Source organism: Triplophysa rosa, linkage group LG15 (assembly GCF_024868665.1).
Source record: "Triplophysa rosa linkage group LG15, Trosa_1v2, whole genome shotgun sequence".
NCBI classification, from domain to species: domain Eukaryota; kingdom Metazoa; phylum Chordata; class Actinopteri; order Cypriniformes; family Nemacheilidae; genus Triplophysa; species Triplophysa rosa.
This window is the reverse complement of record NC_079904.1, coordinates 20,092,639-20,113,941: the sequence shown is the minus strand read 5'-3', so window position 1 is coordinate 20,113,941 and position 21,303 is coordinate 20,092,639. Positions and strand designations below refer to the sequence as shown.

Sequence of the window (21,303 nt, the reverse complement as noted above, 5' to 3'; positions counted from 1 at the left end):
TTCCAACCCCCACTTATCCTGTCTCACTTCGTTTGCCACAGTAACTTTCCACTGAGTAAAATAGAAAGCACATGACAAAAGCACACAGCTTAATGATTTAATGAAAGAAAACACTTATTGATTATATTGATAATTAAATCATACTTTTATCTGAAAAATATTCCCACACGTTACATTTACATTCAGGTATTAAACTGACTGTCCCCATTTAAATGTAATTACAGTTTTGGATCAGTTGACTGGATTGAGTAAACCTGAAGCAGTCATAAAAGATAATGAGATAGATCATATAGGGGCATTTAAAAACATACACAGTACATAGTAACAAGTTGAAGAAGATGAGATTGTAATTATAATTGTTGGTGCTTTTGCAGGAATGATGGGGAGCGATCTGATAGGAGGCCATAAAGATGTCCAGTATCACTTTGTGGTTCTCAACTCTCCAAAATAAGCTGTGTGGAGAGGATGCTTTGAGTTGACTGTTGTCGTCATCCTCTCTGCTGTTGACTCCAGTCAGTTTAAAACAATAACAATCTAGTAGCCATCCTTACAGGTCAATGTTGTATCCCCCTAAAGTAGAGCATAGTATCTTTTCACCACCTCCACACTTTTACCCAGATGATAAGTCAGATTCATGGCCTCCATTTTCCTTTAAAATCCACCACCATATCACCCGTCATCACCTGACTTCAGTGTAACCTCCATCGAAGAGTCATGTGAGAAATTAATACGAGTTACTAAATTACAAGAAATTAAACCAGTGTTAAAGGTCTGAAAGGTTTTTCTCCAAATAGGTGTTGACTGAATACAAACAATTACTATTGGTACACAAGTCATTATACATACATCAGAGCCATTGAGAGAGAGAGAGAGAGAGAGAGAGAGAGAGAGAGAGAGAGCGAGTCGCGTCAACTCCGTTGACTCCAATGGAACAGTTTTTTCACAGCAATGGAGGCTCTCAATAGTTTCCAGAAGTTACTAGTAACGCATGGAGCGGCGACTAAACAGCATTTAAAGCGAAAACATAACTTCCTGGAACTATCTGAAGGCTCCATGAATCACGTGACGCTCCAGCGTTTTGGACTTCCGTTGGCAGAACTCTCTCTTCTCAATGGCTCTGACATACATATACCAAAATATTTCCAATTCATGTTTTTTTGTAATTTTATTGGAGTAACAGAATAAATATACTAAAATCATACTTGTGTTTTTCATTTTTATATGGACTACTTTGGGACATATAGCCTATTGAAGGTATTTAATATATTAAACCTATTCAGTAGTAATGTTATACTAAATAATAAAATCAGTTATGTCTGTACAATAGGTGTTGACATTTTTGAGTAAATGTTTAATGTCTGTATACACTGAGTGAATATTATTAAACGTAACAATGGTAATACTATCTGTGTAAGACTGTTGCCTGTATAAAACCAGGGCAGGCAGGCTATTCTCTCAAAACGAACAGCAATCATAAAACAACGTAAATTAGTCTAACAGACTATAGAAGCTAAAGCTACTGTTAATTGATCAAAACTATAAAGATGTATCACTAACTACTAGTTATGTACTAGCGTAACATAATTAGATTAAAGAGATTAACACATTGGTTACACATCTACATTAGTTGGTGTGGCCATTCGGTCACTTCGAATGAAAGTGGCCAATATATACAGAGAGGTCTTTCATTCAGGTTGGTAGATCCCACCCAATTGAGATGCGGCCTCACTTGCAAGCAAAACATTTCAACCCATAAGCAAAGTTTCTGTTCCGCAATACTTTTCAACCCAAAAGTTTTTTTTCCGCAAACAAACACAGCAGAGCAGAGAGCGAAGCGTGTTGGTACGTGATGAAAACTGTGAACTGCTAAAAGAAAAACGTACATTGCAAATGAATTCGTGAACACATTCCTCTGTTTTGAAATAAAAAAAATATAATATAAATAATATGAATAATAAAGAAACAAAAATAACCCCATACTCGTCAACATATCCCACTTATTAACTTAAATACCATACATAAACATCCAAGATCACGTCTATAATCACCACAACTGCTATAGTATATCACGAGTGTTGTATCCACATTAATGGCTAAACACACTGAAGACATTAGCCAAAACATCTGTCTTTGTCCTCCAATGATTAAATAAAACACCAAAATACATTTATATCTCTGTGAGTGCGAATAATTTTGTATAAAGATACTCTTTTAGATTAACGCACCACAACTACAGAAGAAAAACAAGAGTGCAGTGCAAACTTCTTGTGTAAATAACACTGTTCCCTATTGAATCACTACATTTTATATATCTTTAATTTATATTTTTCAATACACCAGGAATTGTACAAGTTGTTTTGGGTTAAAGAGAATGAAATAAGTAAAAGTAAAATAAAGAGAACGGTATTAAAATATATATTTTTTCTTCTTAACTTCTTACTGTTCCTGTCACATAAGCATAGAATAATGAAAAACACTTTAATGTGCCAAGCCATCAGAACCAAACCGAACCAAAAACCGTGGGTAAAAAACAGAGGTACATGAACCATGGGTTAACTGTATTGTTGCATCTCTAATGGAAACACACCAATTTCGTATTAGTCATTCCTCCTGTTATTGCGAACTTTGAAAAGATTTGCATCACATTTGGATGGAAACCTGGCGTATGTATTGTATACCCACAGTACAATATGGTCTCATGGCAACCCAGAAGCAACTGAATAAGTTAGAAAGCTGAAACTGATCAAAGTTTGCTTACAAACAGATACATATTAAGCTAATCTAAAATATTGTGACCATAGCAGTAGCCTACTGAACTATATATGATTATTGTGCATATTTAAGAATATCACGAAACAAAGTGCTAATGGCACTGCTTAACATTTGTTTTACATTATGCATAATGCAAAACATCTCAAACAGATTACATGATAGTGTAAGACCCAACTCTTCAAATATTCATAATCAAGCCTGAAAAACACGTCAAAACATAAACAATTCTCCTAAAATAGTCCCTCGTATACATTTTTTATTTAGGTAAATGTAAGCAGTAATGAATCAGGATGTGTAGTTTAGAAAATTGTACAAAATCATTTGCTAAATTAATTACGGTTTTATGACAAGGACATCATTAATGGCATATTGCTTTAAAGTTGTTCATTAGTTCAGTCTCGAGGAAGCTCTTGTAGGACATTCTCGGGTACTCTGCTTAAATAATACTGATGATCTTGCAGTGTTGCCAACACACCAGCAGAGTTCATGTGCTTTACATCTGCATCATATCTGTATCCTACACCATGCATGTCTGTTAGTTTGCCTGTTGATTAAACATATACAGTTGAGGTCAAAATTTTACATACACCTAGCAGAATCTAGATAATGTCGCAAATTTAAGAAAAACAAGAATTTGAAAATTACGTTTTTTTATTAGATATTGCCCTGAACAAGTTATTTTGCATAACAGATGTTTACATAGTCAACATCACAGAATAATAACAAATAAAATAATAAAATAACTAATTTTATGAAAATAAGCCAGTTCAAAAGTTTACATAAACCTGATTCTTACTACTGTATGATGTTACCCGAACGTTTTCCCTGTCATGTGTTTTGTGATAGTTGTTGAAGAGTTTCTTGTTTGGTCTGAGCTATTAAACTGTCAACTGATCATCAGAAAAATCCTCCAGATCCTCCACAATCTGTGTTTTTTCAGAATCACATATTTGACCCATGTTCACTAGTGACTGGATATTGAGAGGCAACACAATACAAGGAAACACAATACAATAATTTAAAGTCAGGTGGGTGTAAACTTTTGGACTGGGTGACTAGTTTAAATTGTTGTTTTGTTGTATATATATTAATGAGGGTGTTAGTAAATGACAAAATAAGTTATTATAATACATAATATAGCTATATATTTTTTGTTGTCCTTATGTTGTTCCAATTGCTTCTATTGTTTACCTCATTTGTAAGTCGCTCTGGATAAAAACGTCTGCTAAATGTAGTAAATGTAAATATAGCTCCAAAAAGTCCAAAAGTTTATACCCACCTGACTTGAATGTGTGGTTTTGACTTCTTGAGCTTTAGAGAATGTTTGTGTCTTTTGTAATTCTTGTGTTTAAGTCTGTTAATTGTCCTCCGTGTAAAAAGATGGATCTCAATATTATACAGTCACTGATGAACAGGAGTCAAATATGCAGAAGATGCTGAAAAAACCCAGATTGTAAAGGATCTGAAAGATTTTTCTGAAGATCAGTTGACAGTTAAGCTCAGACTGAGCAAGCTGATGGATAACTGAAGAAAAAGCTGAACACTTACCCGGAGTTGCAAAAATACATATTCCGATAATTATATCTAAAAGTATATTTTTTATGTGAAATACACTATATGCTGTATATATGTGGGAGAAGGGCTTCTCCACTGAAAATGATAAATAAATCACAGTTGTTGAAATTGCGGCGCAGAACAGGCGCGGGATGGCCATTTGGAGCTCTCGGCGGGCCGGAGCTCAAGTGGGCCAGTCCAGCTCAATGTGTCGCGTTCGGAACTCAAACATACGGAGGGGATTTCTGACCACTGAATTGCGAATTGACGAAAGGGGGTTCCCCGACCAGCGGAATGCGATCACGAACCCTGCTAGAGGCTGTGGCCTTTAGTCTCCTCTAGAGCGCCCGTCTCCCATGCCGGACCAATCGTCGGTTCGAAGCACGCTCTTTGCAGATGCGAGTAAGGCCGGAACAGATGCAAAATCATTTTACTTCGTAAAAGCTTTTAGAAATGGAGACAAGTGGACTTTTGGACTCGCTCATGCGGTACCGTGACTTGAGGACTTTTCCATCTCTTCAAATGCGGTAACTGTCATATATTAACTAGAACAGTTGTACTTGCATTTTGTTAAAAAGAAATACTCATATTACATTTAGTGATTTCTGTAATACTGCTGTGGCTTGAATGTATGATTCATGTCATGACTAATATATTTTAAGATATGGAATCGGATCACTTTCCGGATCACGCCCACTCTCCCACTCTTCTCACAGCGATCACGCCCATTCAAGTTGAATTTTTCAAAACGACAGTGAGGTAGACTGTAGCTGAAAAAGGGGGGTTTCATGACCCTTAATTTTCAAAATGCATCTTATTTTTCTTAAATTTGCTGAAAATATGTAACATGTATATTTATGTATAAAGGAGATACACTTAATATCACAAGTATGTTAAAGAAAAGACATTTAAGGCCAGTACACACCAAGCCAACAGTCGGCTGTTAGGCAGGTTTTGAGCGTTGACTGACTTAATTGTCAGCAACAGCATGTCCCTGTCGCCATTTTTTGTCAGATTCGGCATATTGAATCAGGGATGGCTGTTTAGTTTAGCAAACCAGTGCATGAGAAGAAAAATCAAAGTGACCTGCTTTAGGTTGCCAGTAGTTTGTCACATCAGCTTGGTGTGTACCCTGCTTAAGAAATAAATATCACCTCCAACTGCATGCAGAATTGCTTCAGGTGCACATGTGTCCCACTTCTTACAGCCTGGACTGGCAAAAACATATGCAGAGGCCTTTCCTTCGACTAGCTGGATGATCTGCCAAAAGGACGATGAGATTAAAAATCACAATATTGCATCAAGGTATTAGGTGTGTTTGACTACACGTAGTGCTTTGCAGATTTTTGCATAGGTTTATTCTCACCTTGAGTTCAGCTAATGCTCACAAATATACGTTTTTATAACAGTCAAAATCTTTTTTCTTTCAACTTAATACTAATGCATTAACAAATGGCATGACTGTTGTAGGATCAGCACACAACAGTATCTAACTTGATGGCTCTGTTTTAAAACGGCAAATTCTGTTTATCTGTTAGACAAAGTGTTGACGAAGACAAAACACCAAATGATTCACTGAATTAAAACTGATGACTTTCCCACCTTATTCCCAGCTCCACCCACTTTAATGACGTCATGAGGATCCATGGCTTGAACTGCTGAGGTCACTAGCTTATTGCTATGGGATCGCGTGGTAGTGATAATTCTTTTCCCATCTGGGACTTCCTGGAGTTGGAACCCAAATGCACCCAAACCTAACACTCCCCATAACGTTCGGCCCAAAGCAGCACCAGCCTCCATCTGAATTACCAGAGCACAGAACAGATTAAGCCAAACCTTTTTTGCATACAGTGTAGCAAGTAAGACTTAACAAGTTGTACCTGGTAGTTGTAGAAAGGTTGATTGATGACTCCAGCAATGGCTGTCCCTCCATAAGCAATGCCTATCAACACTGTCACATGATCTAGAAGTCCTGCAAAGAGACCACTCCTATTTTAATGATGTCTTTACTAGGGTGTGTATCGCCAACAATTTCACTAAACGATGCGTATCCCAATAATCTTTTATTACATTTCTCATATGACAGATTTACAGCAAAATATACTTGCCGAAAATGTCCATACATTACCTATCAGATAATCTGACAAATCAATGCATAAAGTCATTTTGAGAACGAGTAGGCTATAAAGTTGCAAAAAAACAAGTCCTAATACAGAGACCCTTGTGTCTAAAAGAGGGTTTCTAGGCTACATCATATGTATGCATGTGTTTTACAAATAGACAATATGTTTAACAAATTTCTAGATATAATATTATAAATGTGACAGGTGCTGTAAGATTAAAGCAGGTCTTTGCTCTTCACTTACTATAACACGCACCTACTGTGGCTCTTCCACGTCTTACTTTTCAAACGCGTTGCTGTATTATGAGCGAGCAGCGAGTCACTACATCACTCCAGCAGCAGGAGATTCATTGATTTTAATTGCGTGCAATAGTTTTATAGTGAATAAGGCAGAAGCAGTGCTGCATCATGTGTTGAATTAGCACCTACACGACACAAAGGGATGCGTTTAAGGCACAGTGTAAAGTTCAAGGCCCAGTTTCACAGACAAGGCTTATCGTAAACCAGGACTATGCCTTAGTTGGATTACGATATTTAAGACACTTTTACAAAAATGCTTTAGAAAGAAACATTACTTGTGTGCATCTTTAGACAAAACAATGGCACAGACATATTTTAAGATATGTTAGGGCAAGTTATTTTCAGTTGAGACAGCTCTAACATTCATTTAAGTCTGGGACTAGCCTTAAACCTCGTCTGTGAAACCAGGCCAATGTGAATGATACGAGAATGCGCTTTCATGTATACTGCACTCATGGATGCAGAGAGAAGGTAAGAGAGTGCGCTCTTAAACTTTCACTTTATGATGGTGAAAATTTGCAGTTAATCCACGGGTCACATGCATAGAATCGAGGGCAGTTCTGTACAGTTCTGTATTTATACCACTAATAATTTTTAACCTGTATGTACACTGGAAGCTTCTGTCACCAAGACAAATTCCTTGTGTGTCCAAGCACAGTTGGCAATAAAGCTCTTTCTGATTCTGATAATTGTTACACAATATTTCAAAAGTGCTGCAGAATCGATACGGAGGCAGATGTTTTGATGCACGCCGTATCGATATTTTGAACACAGCCCTAGTCTTTACTAAAACAGTTGTGCACTAACAACTCTTTTTGTGTTCAGTTAAGGACAAAACATTAATGTCAACACAAAATGAGTTACTAAAATAACACATAATGGGTTAATTGGATAACACAAAAAAGACTTTAAGAGTGTACCTTTCTGCGACTTCAACAAAGTATGAAGACACAATATTTGCTATAAGACTTGTGGAAACTGTACAAACTGGCAGCCCTTTTAGTAGACCTGTTTTCAACTTTCAAGTGGTGGCAGACCTTAAACTAGCCAAATGTAAACAAGCTTGAAATTATAAAATTACTGTATGGCCTTTCATATGGGATGCAGTGAGCGGTGAAATTATCATATAGCTGCTGCTTTCTCTCATAGTGGAATAATTGAAAGCAGTCGTTGTCTCGGTGCAAACACTGCCATAGTTACAAGCAACAATGTCACCAACTTACTTGATGTATATTAACTATGTACACGGTTTAACCACGCACAATAATGTGTTAGTTATAAGTTTTCCTTTCGTGGTAAAGAGTCATGTGAGTCAGTTAACTAGAATAAAAAATGCATATTATAAAAAGTGGCATATTTGTTTGCTCACCTTCACTATATTCTTTGGTACCATCAAGAGGGTCCACCCACACAACCAGCTGTGAGATAAAACAGTCAAAATTAAGTTTATTGTATTTTCCTAGTAAACACTATCAAAACATTTAAACAACAAGAAAAATAGCATATTCATACAGATCTAACAATATACAGCCACAGAAAACAAATTAAGAGACCATTCCAAATTTTCATTTCAAATCAAGATTTCTAGATGGTATTGTGGCCATTCCAGTCCAGTGTCTGTTGACAAAGTCATCCACAAGCAATGTGAAAGACTGACAGCATGACAAGACACATGAAAACTGTGATAAAAAATTAGGTTATGCTTTTTTAACTTTTCTTAAATACATATTCAAATATTACTGTTGTAAAAGTGAGCATCAACTTGTTTTCTTTGCAGTATTTGAGGTCTGAAAAAATACCGAGCATATTTTCTGTTATTTTGAACAGTTTCTCCAGTTTGCAAATAGAAAAAATATATATTGTAATATTGTTGTAGTTCACAGAACGATTAATAAATGATCACTGTACCAAAACACATAGCTATAAATAGTCCATTTTAAAATCAGAAAAACTATGCAACCTACTTTTATCCACCAACAAGTCAAAATTGACTTAAGCCACTTTTGCACTGGGTAATTATAGGAAGTTACAGAACCAATAACGAGTGCTGTCATTCACAAACTAACTTCTCATTCGAGCCATTTTCCTGGTCATTGGGACCTCTGAAGTGACGCAAGCTGGCCAATACCACAGCACTTTAAGAACAAACAACTTAAGGATGAAGCAATTGGAAATGTGTTTTTGTTGAGTGTGAAGATTTTTGTGATAACTGAGATGTAATGTACAGTGTTGGGGAAAGTTACTTTTAAAAGTAACTAGTTACAATAAGGAGTTACTCTATAAAAAGGTAACTAAATACGGTACTTGGGTACTTTTTGTGGAAAGTAACAAAGTACTTTTTGGGTTACTTTTTCTCACCTAACTGATGCTCATGCTTTTTCAGACTTTGCTGTTCTTTAGTGTTTAACACTGTAATGCATTTAACAATCCTATATAGTCTATAACACACATTTATTTTCATTAAAAAACACATTTCAAATATTTTCTGACCATTTCCCTCCACCTCATCAGAGCTCTGCCTACTGTTGACACTGCTAACTTTGGTGTCACTCTCCATATTTATTGTGTTTTGACAGCACAGCTAGTTGCACAAGATGGCGCCGGTGAGCTTTTGGGATGGCAGAGTCGTTTCCAGTCGTATAACACTGTGTGGGAAAAGGAGGATTTTTGGCCAGCAAATATGGGTGTTTTTATTTAGATTTAAAAAAGCAACATAAGTGATATGACAGATCCTCTTTGCATTGCTAAGAACTTCGTTGAGCCAAAACAACTCGATAGTGTTATACGAAATTATGAATAATCTAATATATAATATATTACTAATATTATTTTGAGGGGAAAATGACATTTAACATATTATGTTGTATATATGCTGGTATTTGGTGAGGAGACTAACAGATGACAGTTGTTTCCTCTCTTTCTCCCGTGCTCCGCCCACTCCCCAACCCTTCTTCTAACAGTGACCATGCCATTTAAATCTTCAGATCTGTCTGTGCTTGCAGCGCCACAAACAGTCGAACACAGCTTATGTTTACATTCATGAGGCATGAGACCATTGATTGTTGTTGCGTGTCATGACTTGCGCTAATTTCGCGATCTGAAAGTTATCTTCCAAACATGACCAGCATTTGCAGGACAAATGATTGATGTTGCGACTCGTGACTCGCACTAATTTCACGATCTGAAAGTAGTCTATTGAGCAAGACCGGCATTTGCAGGCATTTTGTCCATGGTGGTGATTGAGGCCACACTATAGCTCCACATCTGAGCTCTGGCCTCCCATCACTGTGTCAAGGGTTGCCAGATTTGCGTAACAAAAACGAAGCCGGAACACTGCAGCACTGTAGACATGCAACACTGCCTATGTCTGACTAGCGACTGTTTCTGCGCAAGCATGAGCAATCATTTCACTTCTGCAGTTTAAAAAATGTTCATATAAATCAATGATTAGACTGAAAAGTAACTCAAGTTACTTGAAAAACAAAGTAACTCGAGTATTGATATGTAAATGTATGAAGTAACTGCGTTACATTACTAGTTACTTAAAAAAGTACTCTGATTACGTACATTACTTGTAACGCGTTACCCCAACACTGGTAATGTAGACATTTAGACATGTAGACAGTTGCGATTGAAAAAACAACAAAAACAATCTTCAAGTGCAAAAGCCATTTAATGACATCTCACATAGCATTGACACTATTACGCCCCAGGTATACTTGACTTTCCGCATCCATCTCGCACACAAACGCGTCCGAGTTCGACACATGCACAGTACAAATGAGTATGTGTGCTGTACCAGACTGTCAGAGGGCAGCGCTGAGTCGCGTCATTCACAGACCCACTGCAAATTAATGATAGAGGAAGTCATTCGCCATCAACAATCCGAGCAAACAGCAACAATAACAACAACCAAACAGTATGGAGAAGGATATGCTTCTTAGATTACTGTTCTTGGTTTCAACATGTTGGTTTTGCATCGTTTTTCTTCAACAATGGCACACTGCACACTTTCTGTGAGTGTATTGACCCCTAGTGGACTAGTGCACTTTTCGTGCCACATTCGCTATTGTACACGGCACGTACGCGCGGTCTCAAAAAAATGGGCTGCACGCGGACGGGGTGTGCGGACGACCGCGGACCCTCCTGATGAGGAAAATGATTCCACCTCAAATGGAGTAAAGATGATCATGAGAAAGGTTAAAGATCGGCCCAGAACTACACGGAAGAAGTTTGTTAATGATTTCAATGCAGTTGTGACCACAGTTACCAAGCAAACCATTGGTAACACTATGCCACAATAGATTGAAATCCTGAAGCACCCGCAAGGTCCTCCTGCCCAAGAAGACCAGTCTGGCTCATCTGAAGTTTGCCAATGAACATCAGAATGATTCAGAAAAGGCTTTGGAGAAAGTGCTGTGGTCAAATAGGACCAAAATTCACTCTCTGTTTTTTTGGGGATACTATGACCCGAAGAACAGAAAAGTGTCAAACATTATGCTTTGGGGCTTTTTCTCTGCTACGGGTACATGATGACTTCTCCGCATCGGGGATGGGGCCATGTACCATAACATTTTGGACCCCCTCAACCAGAACACTGAAGATGGGTTGTGGATGGGCCTTCAACATGACAAAGACCCACAACATATCGCCAAGACAACCAAAGATTGGCCCAAGGAGAAGCACATTAAATGTCCTAGCCAGTCTCTAGACCCTAGTCCATAGAACATCTGTGAAGGAGGCTAAAACTCCAATTTGCTGAGCAACAGCCAAGAAACCTTAAAAATATAGAGTGGAGTGGACCAAAATGTCTCCTAACACGTGTGCAAACATGGTGACCAACTATAACGTCTTACCTCTTTGCTTGCCAACAAGGGTGTATCCACCTAGTACTAAGTTATGTTTTGCTCGGGGATCAAATACTTATTTTACTGAATTGAAATGCAAATCCGTTTATAACATTAATACAATTTTTTTCTGGATTTTTGGTTGATATTCCATTTCTTTCGGTTATAATAAACTTACTATAAAAATTATAGACCCTTCATTTCTTTGTAAGTGGGCAAAATTACAAAATCAGCAGGGGATCAAATAATTATTTTCCCCACTGTATGTTTGATTAATGCCATTTAGTAGTCCACCCACAGATTACTAATTTTATTCTATATTATAGTTGGCATGAAATTAAAGATGGCAATTCTAATTGTTTGACAACATCAACATCTAGCTAAACATCAGCTATCACCCCTCTAGAACCCTCTAGTGTTTCTCACCCATAGGCCAAGAAGAGTTAAACAAACTTATTAAAGCATCTAAACCGACAACATGTTTATTAGACCCCATACCCACTAAACTATTAAAAACAGTTATTACCTGTTGCAGTAGAGCCCATTGTTAATATTAACTCCTCACTCACTCTAGGTCATGTTCCAAAACCCTTTAAGCTGGCCATTAGTAAGCCTCTAATTAAGAAACCGCACTTAGAACCTAGTGAATTAGTAAACTATAGATCGACATAAAATCTTACATATCTAATATAATAAAATATTAGAAAACGTAGTATCTTGAAAAAAATGACCTACACAAAAAAAATCAGTTGGGCTGTAGGCCACATCATAGCACGGAAACCACACTTGCTAAAATTACAAATGACCTACTCCTAGCATCAGACCAAGACTCTATCTCACTCCTAATTTTGCTTGACCTTAGTGCTGCTTTTGATACAATAGATCATGCCATACTTTTAGATCGCCAACAGAATTATATCAGTATTCATGGACAAGCTTTACAATGGTTTAGAATCGTACTTATTTGACCGATATCAACTGGTTCATTTAAATGGGGAATCATCAAATACAATTCAAGTAAACTATATATTACCTCGAGGATCAGTTTTAGGGCCTCTGCTATTCTCTATATACACAAGCTGCCCCTTGGTAACATTATTAGAAAACATGGAATTAGTTTTCATTGCTATGCAGATGATACTCAGTTATACATTTCATCTAGACCGGACGAAACCTCAAAGTTAACAAAACTAGAAGAGTGCGTTCAGGACATAAAACATTGGATGACTAGTAATTTTCTTCTGCTAAATTCCAATAAGACAGATATATTACTTAACAGACCAAAGACCTGTAAACAGAATATTACAGATTACAACTTGCAAAAAGAAGGATGCTGTAACAGTGGTGGTCGCCTACGAACAAATATTCAAATCATAAATTAATAAAAATTAGGGTTCGGGCACCAGACAGGATTATAGGCCTGTCACCAATTAAGCAGTGTTTTTTTCCCCATAAATCTATATTTAATAACCCACCGGTTACATACAGTACAAAGAGAAGAATGGGGAAAAACCTCATGTATAGTAATTTTACAATTTAAATGGGAAATTTCAGACACACTGGAAATTAATGGGGTCATATTTGATATTTGATTTGCCCCACTTTTCAGAAACAGCAGCACAACCAGGTGTTAATGTGCTGCACACACTCGGATTTTGGAGTTGTGCTGTTTTGGAACAGTGTGTAAATAAAACTTGACAACTGATTTCTAATTGTGTCCTCGTTTGGACCCAACTATCTAGTTTTGCTTTTGTAATGAAACACAGCGTCTCCACGACATGGCGGCAGCACCAACAACACTACAGCGGGAATAGATACGCCTTATTTCTCGGTGTATACGTTTTGGGCGGTGTTCTTCAACGCTTCTCACGAACTGACGTTGAATTGTGGGGGCGTGTTTAAACGAGGCGTTTTAGGCAGGTTTGGATGAGCCTCTGCTTTTAAATAAAACATCTCTTTTGGTTTGAGACTTTAAATTTTTGCTATTTTATGTGTTCAATATATTCATGAACAACTTGTATCACACCAAAGATACAGGAAAACACGAAATCTGACTGAAGAGTAATATGAATTATTTACGTGTCCGGACATTGGACTCTGGCCTTGAACTTGGCAAGATGCAAAACAGCCGACACAGACAGAGAACACCTCTCCAGCGCCGATATTGCACAGCCTAATAGCGGACCCGCCAGGAAAACAGTTTGTACTCTTCAGGCAAGTTTAGTAATCCACTCGCAAGAACTGACCAATTTGTGTAAGTTGTGAAACTCCGTGAACCTCGCACCCCTCCTTGCGCGTAGCCTAGACGTCGCCTTTTATCTCCTTTCTCCTCATTCATTAATCTGCTTGCTCCACCTATTTCTTCAGTGTATCGGCTTTTGGAATGCCCCGGGGAAAGTGAGAGTAAACAAATGAGGCGATGGAGACCATTCATAATGTAACGTACTGCTACAATGCACTGTTACCTCAGCAAATATAGTTTAAGACCTTGGCGGTATATTGGACAGGAATCTGTCATTTGAAAACATCATCTCAAAAGTCACAAAAAATGCCTTCTTCCATCTTAGAATATTCCGCAGTTTGGGGATGTTTCTATGTATATCTGATGCAGAAAAACTAGTTCATGCATTTATGACTTCAAGACTTGATTATTGTAATGCACTACTTAGTGATTGTCCTGCATCATCATTAAAGCGGCCCTAACACACGCGTATTCGTACCGAACTGTCACGAGCTGTCGAGGGGAAAATTCCAAAATGAAGTTATCATTCCTATACCCTACTCCCTTCGAAGGGCAGAGCCCTTGTAGATTAGATGTTGGAATGAGCAGGGCATTTGCATGCCATTATGTAGAAGTTTGGAATGCACTTGGCAAAGTAAGCGACGTAATTTCCTCATTATCTTCAGCTGGCATGTTTCTGTGACAACGAAGCATTGTGTCAAAAAACCCCAACTCGACCCTAGAGAACTAAGGAACTACAGGCCTATATCGAATCTACCTTTCATATCTAAAGTTCTGGAAAAAGTAGTTTCAACTCAATTATGCTCCTTCCTCCAAAGGAATGACATCAATGAAGAATTCCAGTCTGGATTTAGAGCATGTCACAGTACAGAGACTGCTTTGATCAGAGTTACAAATGATCTGCTATTGGCGTCTGACCGAGGTTGTATCTCGTTATTGGTGCTGCTAGACCTTAGTGCTGCATTCGATACCATTGACCACAGCACACTCCTACATAGACTCGAAAATTATGTCGGCATTAAGGGAATAGCTTTGAAATGGTTTAAATCTTATTTATCCGACCGTTTTCAATTTGTAGCAATAAACAATGAGGTGTCACGCAAATCGCAAGTCCAGTACGGTGTACCACAGGGCTCAGTCTTAGGGCCTCTGCTCTTCGCATTATACATGCTACCTCTAGGAGATATAATAAAGCGACACGGAGTTAGCTTTCACTGTTATGCTGATGATACTCAACTTTATATTTCCTCGAAGCCTCATGAAACACAGCAGTTCCATCGAATAATGGAATGCATAGTCGATATAAAAAACTGGATGAGTAACAACTTTTTATTACTGAACTCGGACAAAACGGAAGTGTTACTTATTGGACCGAAAACTGCTATAAGTAACAACCAAGAATACTGTTTAACTATTGACGGATGTTCCATAAAACCCTCGTCGTCAGCAAAGAATCTTGGCGTTCTATTCGATAGTAATCTGTCATTTGAGAGCCACGTCGCCAACACCTGTAAAATTGCGTTTTTCCATTTTAAGAATATATCTAAACTACGTCATATGCTGTCAATCTCAGATGCAGAGAAGTTAATTCATGCATTCATGACATCAAGACTAGATTACTGTAATGCACTGTTAGGTGGTTGCCCTGCAGGCTTATTACAAAAACTCCAATTGGTCCAAAACGCGGCAGCTCGAGTTCTTACACGTACAAAAAAGTATGAACATATTAGCCCGGTTCTGTCAACCTTGCACTGGTTACCTATAAAGCATCGCGTTAACTTTAAAATCTTGCTTATTACCTATAAAGCCTTACATGGTTTAGCTCCTCAGTACTTGAATGAACTCCTTTTGTATTACAGTCCTTCACGTGCATTACGCTCTCAGGCGTCCTGTCAGTTGGTAATACCTAGAATTTCAAAATCAAGTGCAGGTGGTAGATCCTTTTCCTATCTAGCGCCTAAACTTTGGAATAGTCTTCCCTGCACTGTCCGGGAGGCAGACACACTCTGTCAGTTTAAATCTAGACTAAAGACGCATCTTTTTAATCTTGCATACACTACTCTTCCATAATATAAATCTTCAGAGGGTTTAGGCTGCATTAGTTAGATCAACCGGAACCAAAAACACAACTGATGTACTTGTTGCATCAAAGAGTACAGAACAGTACTCTACTCTCAGCCAGTCTTGTCTCATTGTTCCAAGGTTACCACAGCGAGCAGGATGCAGTTCATGGCCTGACCTGATGGTAGAGCGGAGAATGGGAAGTGGGGACCTGACAAGAGCTGAGATGATAGAGCTGGATAAAGAAGGACGCGGTCTCTTGACATGTCTTCACCACAAAACTTCAAATGCTATTAGATTATTAATGATAATCTTAAACTATAATTTATTTTATTATTAAGTTTATTTATTTTATTTAGCCTTGTTGTGCAAGTTCTCTGGAGCTTGTGCAGAGGCAGCAGCTTTTGCCAGAGGGGAACTGGAATCCCCTGGTTGGGCCTGGGTTCTCCTGAGGTTTTTTTTCTCGATTAGAGTTTTGGGTTCCTCGCCACCGTTTGCATACTGTTTTTGCACTATCTGCCTGACCGGGGGGGCTGCTTTAGAATTTTAAAGTTTTACTTAATTAATATTGCATACAGGAATTTATAGTCTGTTATATTTGACCTGTGCTTCTCTCTCCTTTATCCTAAATGTGTGCTCTCACTGAGCGTGTGTGTGTGCGTACTTGTCTGTGTACGTATGTGCGTGTGTGTGTGTTGTGTGTGTGTGCGTGTCTCTGTGTCTGTGTGTGTTGGTGCGTGTGCGTGTTGTGTGTGTGGAGTGTTTTGTGTGTGGGTGTGTCTGTCTTCTGTGTTTTCAACCTTTTCTTGTTTTTGCAGGTACAACTTTGATTGTTTTGCTTGTAGTCAATGTGTCTCATGTGCAGCTGCTTTGTAACAATGAAAATTGTAAAAGCGCTATATAAATAAAGTTGAGTGTCAGTCAGCAGATGTCGCTGTTTTAATGGCATAACCTGTTAAAGCATAAAACCTGTTCGCAAATAAACATAGCTGAAGATAATGAGGAAATTACGTCACTTACTTTGCCAAGTGCATTCCAAACGTCTACATAATGCACGCAAATGCCTTGTTCACTCCAAAGTCTAAACTCCGAGGGCTCTGCCCTTCAAAGGAGTAGGGCATAGGAATGATGACTATATTTGGAATGTTGCCTGTGACAGTTCGGTACGAATACACGTACCATTAAACCCCTACAGTTTATATAACATTCATCACCCATATGCAGTGAACAAACAAACACCTGAACTTCGCGAACGTATGCTCTCTCTCTCTCCAGCACACAAGTGAAAGTGACGTCTGCGCATGCTCCTGCTCTCCTTGCTGCCGTGGGGGCGTGCCGTGTGCTTTTCTGGGAGAATTAAAAAATTCTTTACAAAACTTGTTACAAAACAGTTTTATATGTTCGAAAAAACTTTCCGAAACCTGTACGATCGCTGGGGGGGGTGTATCGAGCACAGAAATACTACATAATACACCCAAACTCGTTTTTTTGACAAGTTGACCATGTTAAGCATGAGAAGACAGCACGTTTAACATTGTAAAGAAGTCAGACTGCATGACACACCGTTGCACCACCCCTTTAAACAAACTACAGTAAGTTCAAAATGCAGCTGCTAGAGTTCTTACAAGGTCTAGAAAATATGACCACATAACACCAATTTTATCATCCCTACACTGGCTACCCATTAAGGACCATATAGACTATAAAGTACTTCTAATCACTTATAAAGCATTAAACGGTTTAGCTCCGGCTTATCTAACAGAGCTTCTATCGCGCTACAACCCATCACGCTCTTTACGATCTCAAAACTCTTGACTTCTGATAGTACCTAGGACAACTAAATCCACCAAAGGGGGTAGAGCATTCTCATATGTAGCACCTAAACTCTGGAATAGCCTTCCTGATACTATTCGAGGGTCAGACCCAGTTTAAAACTAGATTAAAAACACATCTTTTCAGCCAAGCATACAAATGATGCTTAACAGTATTATCTCTAGTTTAAAAGTAATGAACAGCAGCTACGCTAATTATTCTCTTTCTGCCCTCCTCCCCTACCTCGCGATACCCATCCCGAGGTCACCACAGATTATGCCGGCTCAAGTACTACCACCTCATGTCATCCTCCCGTGAGAGCCTGCAAACTGACTGACCATCGAGATACCCATCCCGAGGTAACTACAGATTACACCACCAGCCCCATCTGATCGTCACGTGCCATCCTACTGCGAGAGGCAGCTCAGGCAATCTCGATCAACAACCAAGAGCAAAGATGGACCACTTGTTATTTTAATACTAATACTAACATTATGGTTTTGTCTTTCTTCCTGTAATGCTGCTTTGAAACAATGCAACATTGTAAAAAGCGCTATATAAATAAAATTGAATTGAATTTGATCTGTTCTATGTCTGTATATGTCACATTTATTAAACAACACTTTCGTTTAAATTATCACTGCCAAATTGACACTTATTGTTTAGGCAACACTTTTAAATACTGTATTTGTATTGTTTTAAAAATCAGCTAAGGAAGGTGCCCCAGGCCCTGCTTATAGGGGACCTATAAGTATGGAGTGCAACCAAATGGGTTTACACACCAGGAACTGTGCCACGCCACTTTTTAAAAAGTAGAACACCTTGTTTTATATGAGGGTACACACACCGGAGGTGTCTGGCCACGGCACTCCTCTACAACTCTTGTGCTTCTCGTCCAGTGTGCAACACGCTTTATACTTTTGACAAAGGGCATTTAATAAAGCACAGAACAACATCTTTAATAAATATCTAAACAAATTACATGGTTTCAAATACTGTATTCTGTTTTTTCTTTACCTCTTCCTCCTTTAGGTTAGTATACTGATTAGGACATGGCTTTTGTAGGACTACACTGTTCAGCCCAATCTCTATCAGGTCATCTTCAACAGACTCAGCTGGTAAATCCTAAAAGAAAACATGCAAAATATGCAATGTTATACATGACTAAGAAGGCAATATGTGATAAGCATTTTTAAATTGCTAAGAATATGCACACCTCTTCACCGATGATAGTAACCTTCGGAAACATTTTTGACAAGGATGCACATATACTCTTCTGAACAAGTCTGTCAGCCAGAGTCTGTAGGTCATTGGGTCCCGTCTATGCCAAATGTACAAGACACGCAAAAATAACATTACATTGAAATCAAACTTATAAACAGCATTAAAGAAGTTTCTATGTTGACCCAGGCAAATAGAGATGACGTATTTTTGTATGCAAACCTACAGGATGACTACATCCTTATATGTATATAAATCTCACAAACTATGCAACATGGGCACATATCTCAAAAAACGTGTAAGGGGATTCATTCACAAAGTAATTTTTTTGAAAAAGTTGTTGGTGGCTTGGTGGTGGTGACATATCGCAATCGTGGTTTAGTCTGTTCACAGCCTCATGTTAGCTTTTTACTTCTTTATTTATGCTTCAAAATGAACAAAGGTGTTAATTTGTAAAGCTTATCTTGATAGAGAAAACGTATAAACATCATAAACCTTTGTTCATCACAGATCTTACTTTTTGCGATCTTCCAAAAGTCTATTCGACAAATGCATTGGCTTTCGGTTGTGGGACACTGCTGGAATCATATTTTTGGTTTGCCTAACTTTGTAAGACAAATTGCCCATACCTTCTCAATGATGCCAAGCTCTCCACTGTAAAGCACCTTCCTGACAATAGAGCCAGCCTTTTCCGCCACAGCATAGGCTGTAGCCACCAGGCGCATCAGCACTGCAGGGCTGCTCGCCATCACTGTCACTTTTCTGCAGTTCAGAGACCCCATCCCATGCATGTAACAGCAGTTTTGCACATTTCCAATACTTGTTCAATAATTTACTAATATTTAAAATAATCAAACCTACAGTATGACATAAGAAATACTGAGTTATGGGAATTGTGCAATAACAACTAATAAATGTTAAACACATTAAAAGTATTTATCTTCATCAACATACTGTAGCTCCACAAATTAGACATTCTCTCAACCAATTTCATGAGGTACTTTATTTGCTGTTTTGGTACAAAATACGTTTTTTTATTATAAGTAAAATTATATTTTCATAGAAATACCTACAGAAGGCCTATATGGCAACAAACTATTTCTTAACAGACAGTTAGACATAATGATTTCGATCAAAGGTCAGTCCAAGAAGTGTGTTCAAACGTTTAACTGGTCGTGTATTTGATCACACAGCAATGAAACCAGCACACATTGGAATCTAATCAAGAACAGAGTATGTAAGAAATGTTAAATAAATAATGACTTATAGTTGCAGCACTATTTTGCCTTTTTACAGTGCAGTTCCATTCATGTCATAAACAAACTAGTATCGTTCCAGATACTGCACATGATTTTACAACATAAAAAACAATCTTTGGAATTGGTTAAAATTTTAAATACCATTAATGCACTCCTGATTTTATCTTTGTTTAAGTGCAATACTTTAGTTCAGACTGACCGACCTTAACACGTTTATATTTCACTTACTTTATTATGTTTTCTCTTCCCTGCGCCAACCAGACGAAACAAACGTTCCCGTTTGATAGCTAAGTGGTTTGAAAGACGTTCCCAAATGAAATAGAGATTCAAACAGTCTGCCCCTACAGCACTAGAGATAAACCATTGGAGTTTATGAACTGGCGTTAAGACACATAACCAAAGATGATAAATATCAACAAGATGGGCCACTGCCATTACAAAGAATGCGGAGCGAATGCAACGCTCAATATGGCCGCTGTGTGGAAGGAAAGAGCCATTCGTCAATCGAAAAAGACGTCTCTCACTAAATCCTTTGCGTTTCGAGCCTTACCCTAACCATTTAAAGTACATTTGCTCATTGAACCCACAAAAAAAAAAAAAAAAACGCCCGCGTAATGTTGTCTGACTAGAAACACCAAGGATATAGTGAGAGCCCTGAGGCGCTTGCCAGCCTGTGCGCATGTGCAGTAGATGAAGCGACCTCGAAAAAGGTTCCTTTTTACCGCAATTTAAGCTTAATAAACAAATGTTATGGTACAGTTCATACCAGGCTTAATTATTGATCGGAATTATGCTATTTAATTGCATTTTTTCTCAGGGATTTAAGAAAAATATGAATTCCCCCATTCAAGTAGACTGGATTGTGGTCTTGCTATGTCAGAAATAGCTGCCCGGAAGCGTTGCAAACGTCGCCGCCGAGTGGCACGACTTCTGGAAACGGATTTAACAGGCGTTGGTTGTAACTACTCAATCCGTATACCGGAAACACGATGTGTACTGCGCATGATATAAATACCTAGACGTCGCATTGGCCGCTTTGCTTTGCTCCGCTGCTGCTATACGTCAACGAGACAGGGCCAAAGTCCAATGGTTTTTCCCCCTTTTTTTTATTAC

At 38.3% G+C, this 21,303-nt stretch overlaps 1 protein-coding gene across 1 annotated transcript; it reads right to left on the bottom strand.

Annotated features, from left to right (window-relative positions):
- Window positions 1–12: 12 nt before the first annotated feature.
- On the bottom strand, window positions 13–20,785 carry bpnt1 (bisphosphate nucleotidase 1). The gene is made up of 9 exons (XM_057353139.1): window positions 20,419–20,785; window positions 19,561–19,693; window positions 18,927–19,031; window positions 18,728–18,835; window positions 8,118–8,166; window positions 6,207–6,298; window positions 5,929–6,126; window positions 5,481–5,586; window positions 13–3,316 (listed from the first exon to the last, which is right to left on the bottom strand). The coding sequence occupies exons 2-9, from the start codon at window positions 19,678–19,680 to the stop codon at window positions 3,165–3,167; spliced, it is 930 nt and encodes a 309-aa protein (XP_057209122.1). The 5' UTR covers window positions 19,681–19,693; window positions 20,419–20,785; the 3' UTR covers window positions 13–3,164.
- Between the last annotated feature and the right edge of the window lie 518 nt (window positions 20,786–21,303).

Coding starts and splice junctions, on each gene's coding strand:
- bpnt1 (XM_057353139.1), bottom strand. CDS start 19,680: ATGGCGAGCAGCCCTGCAGTGCTGATGCGCCTGGTGGCTACAGCCTAT. Junction 18,836..18,926: donor TTACTATCATCGGTGAAGAG/GTGTGCATATTC, acceptor GTTTTCTTTTAG/GATTTACCAGCTGAGTCTGT. Junction 3,317..5,480: donor AATTCTGCATGCAGTTGGAG/GTGATATTTATT, acceptor TTTAATCAACAG/GCAAACTAACAGACATGCAT.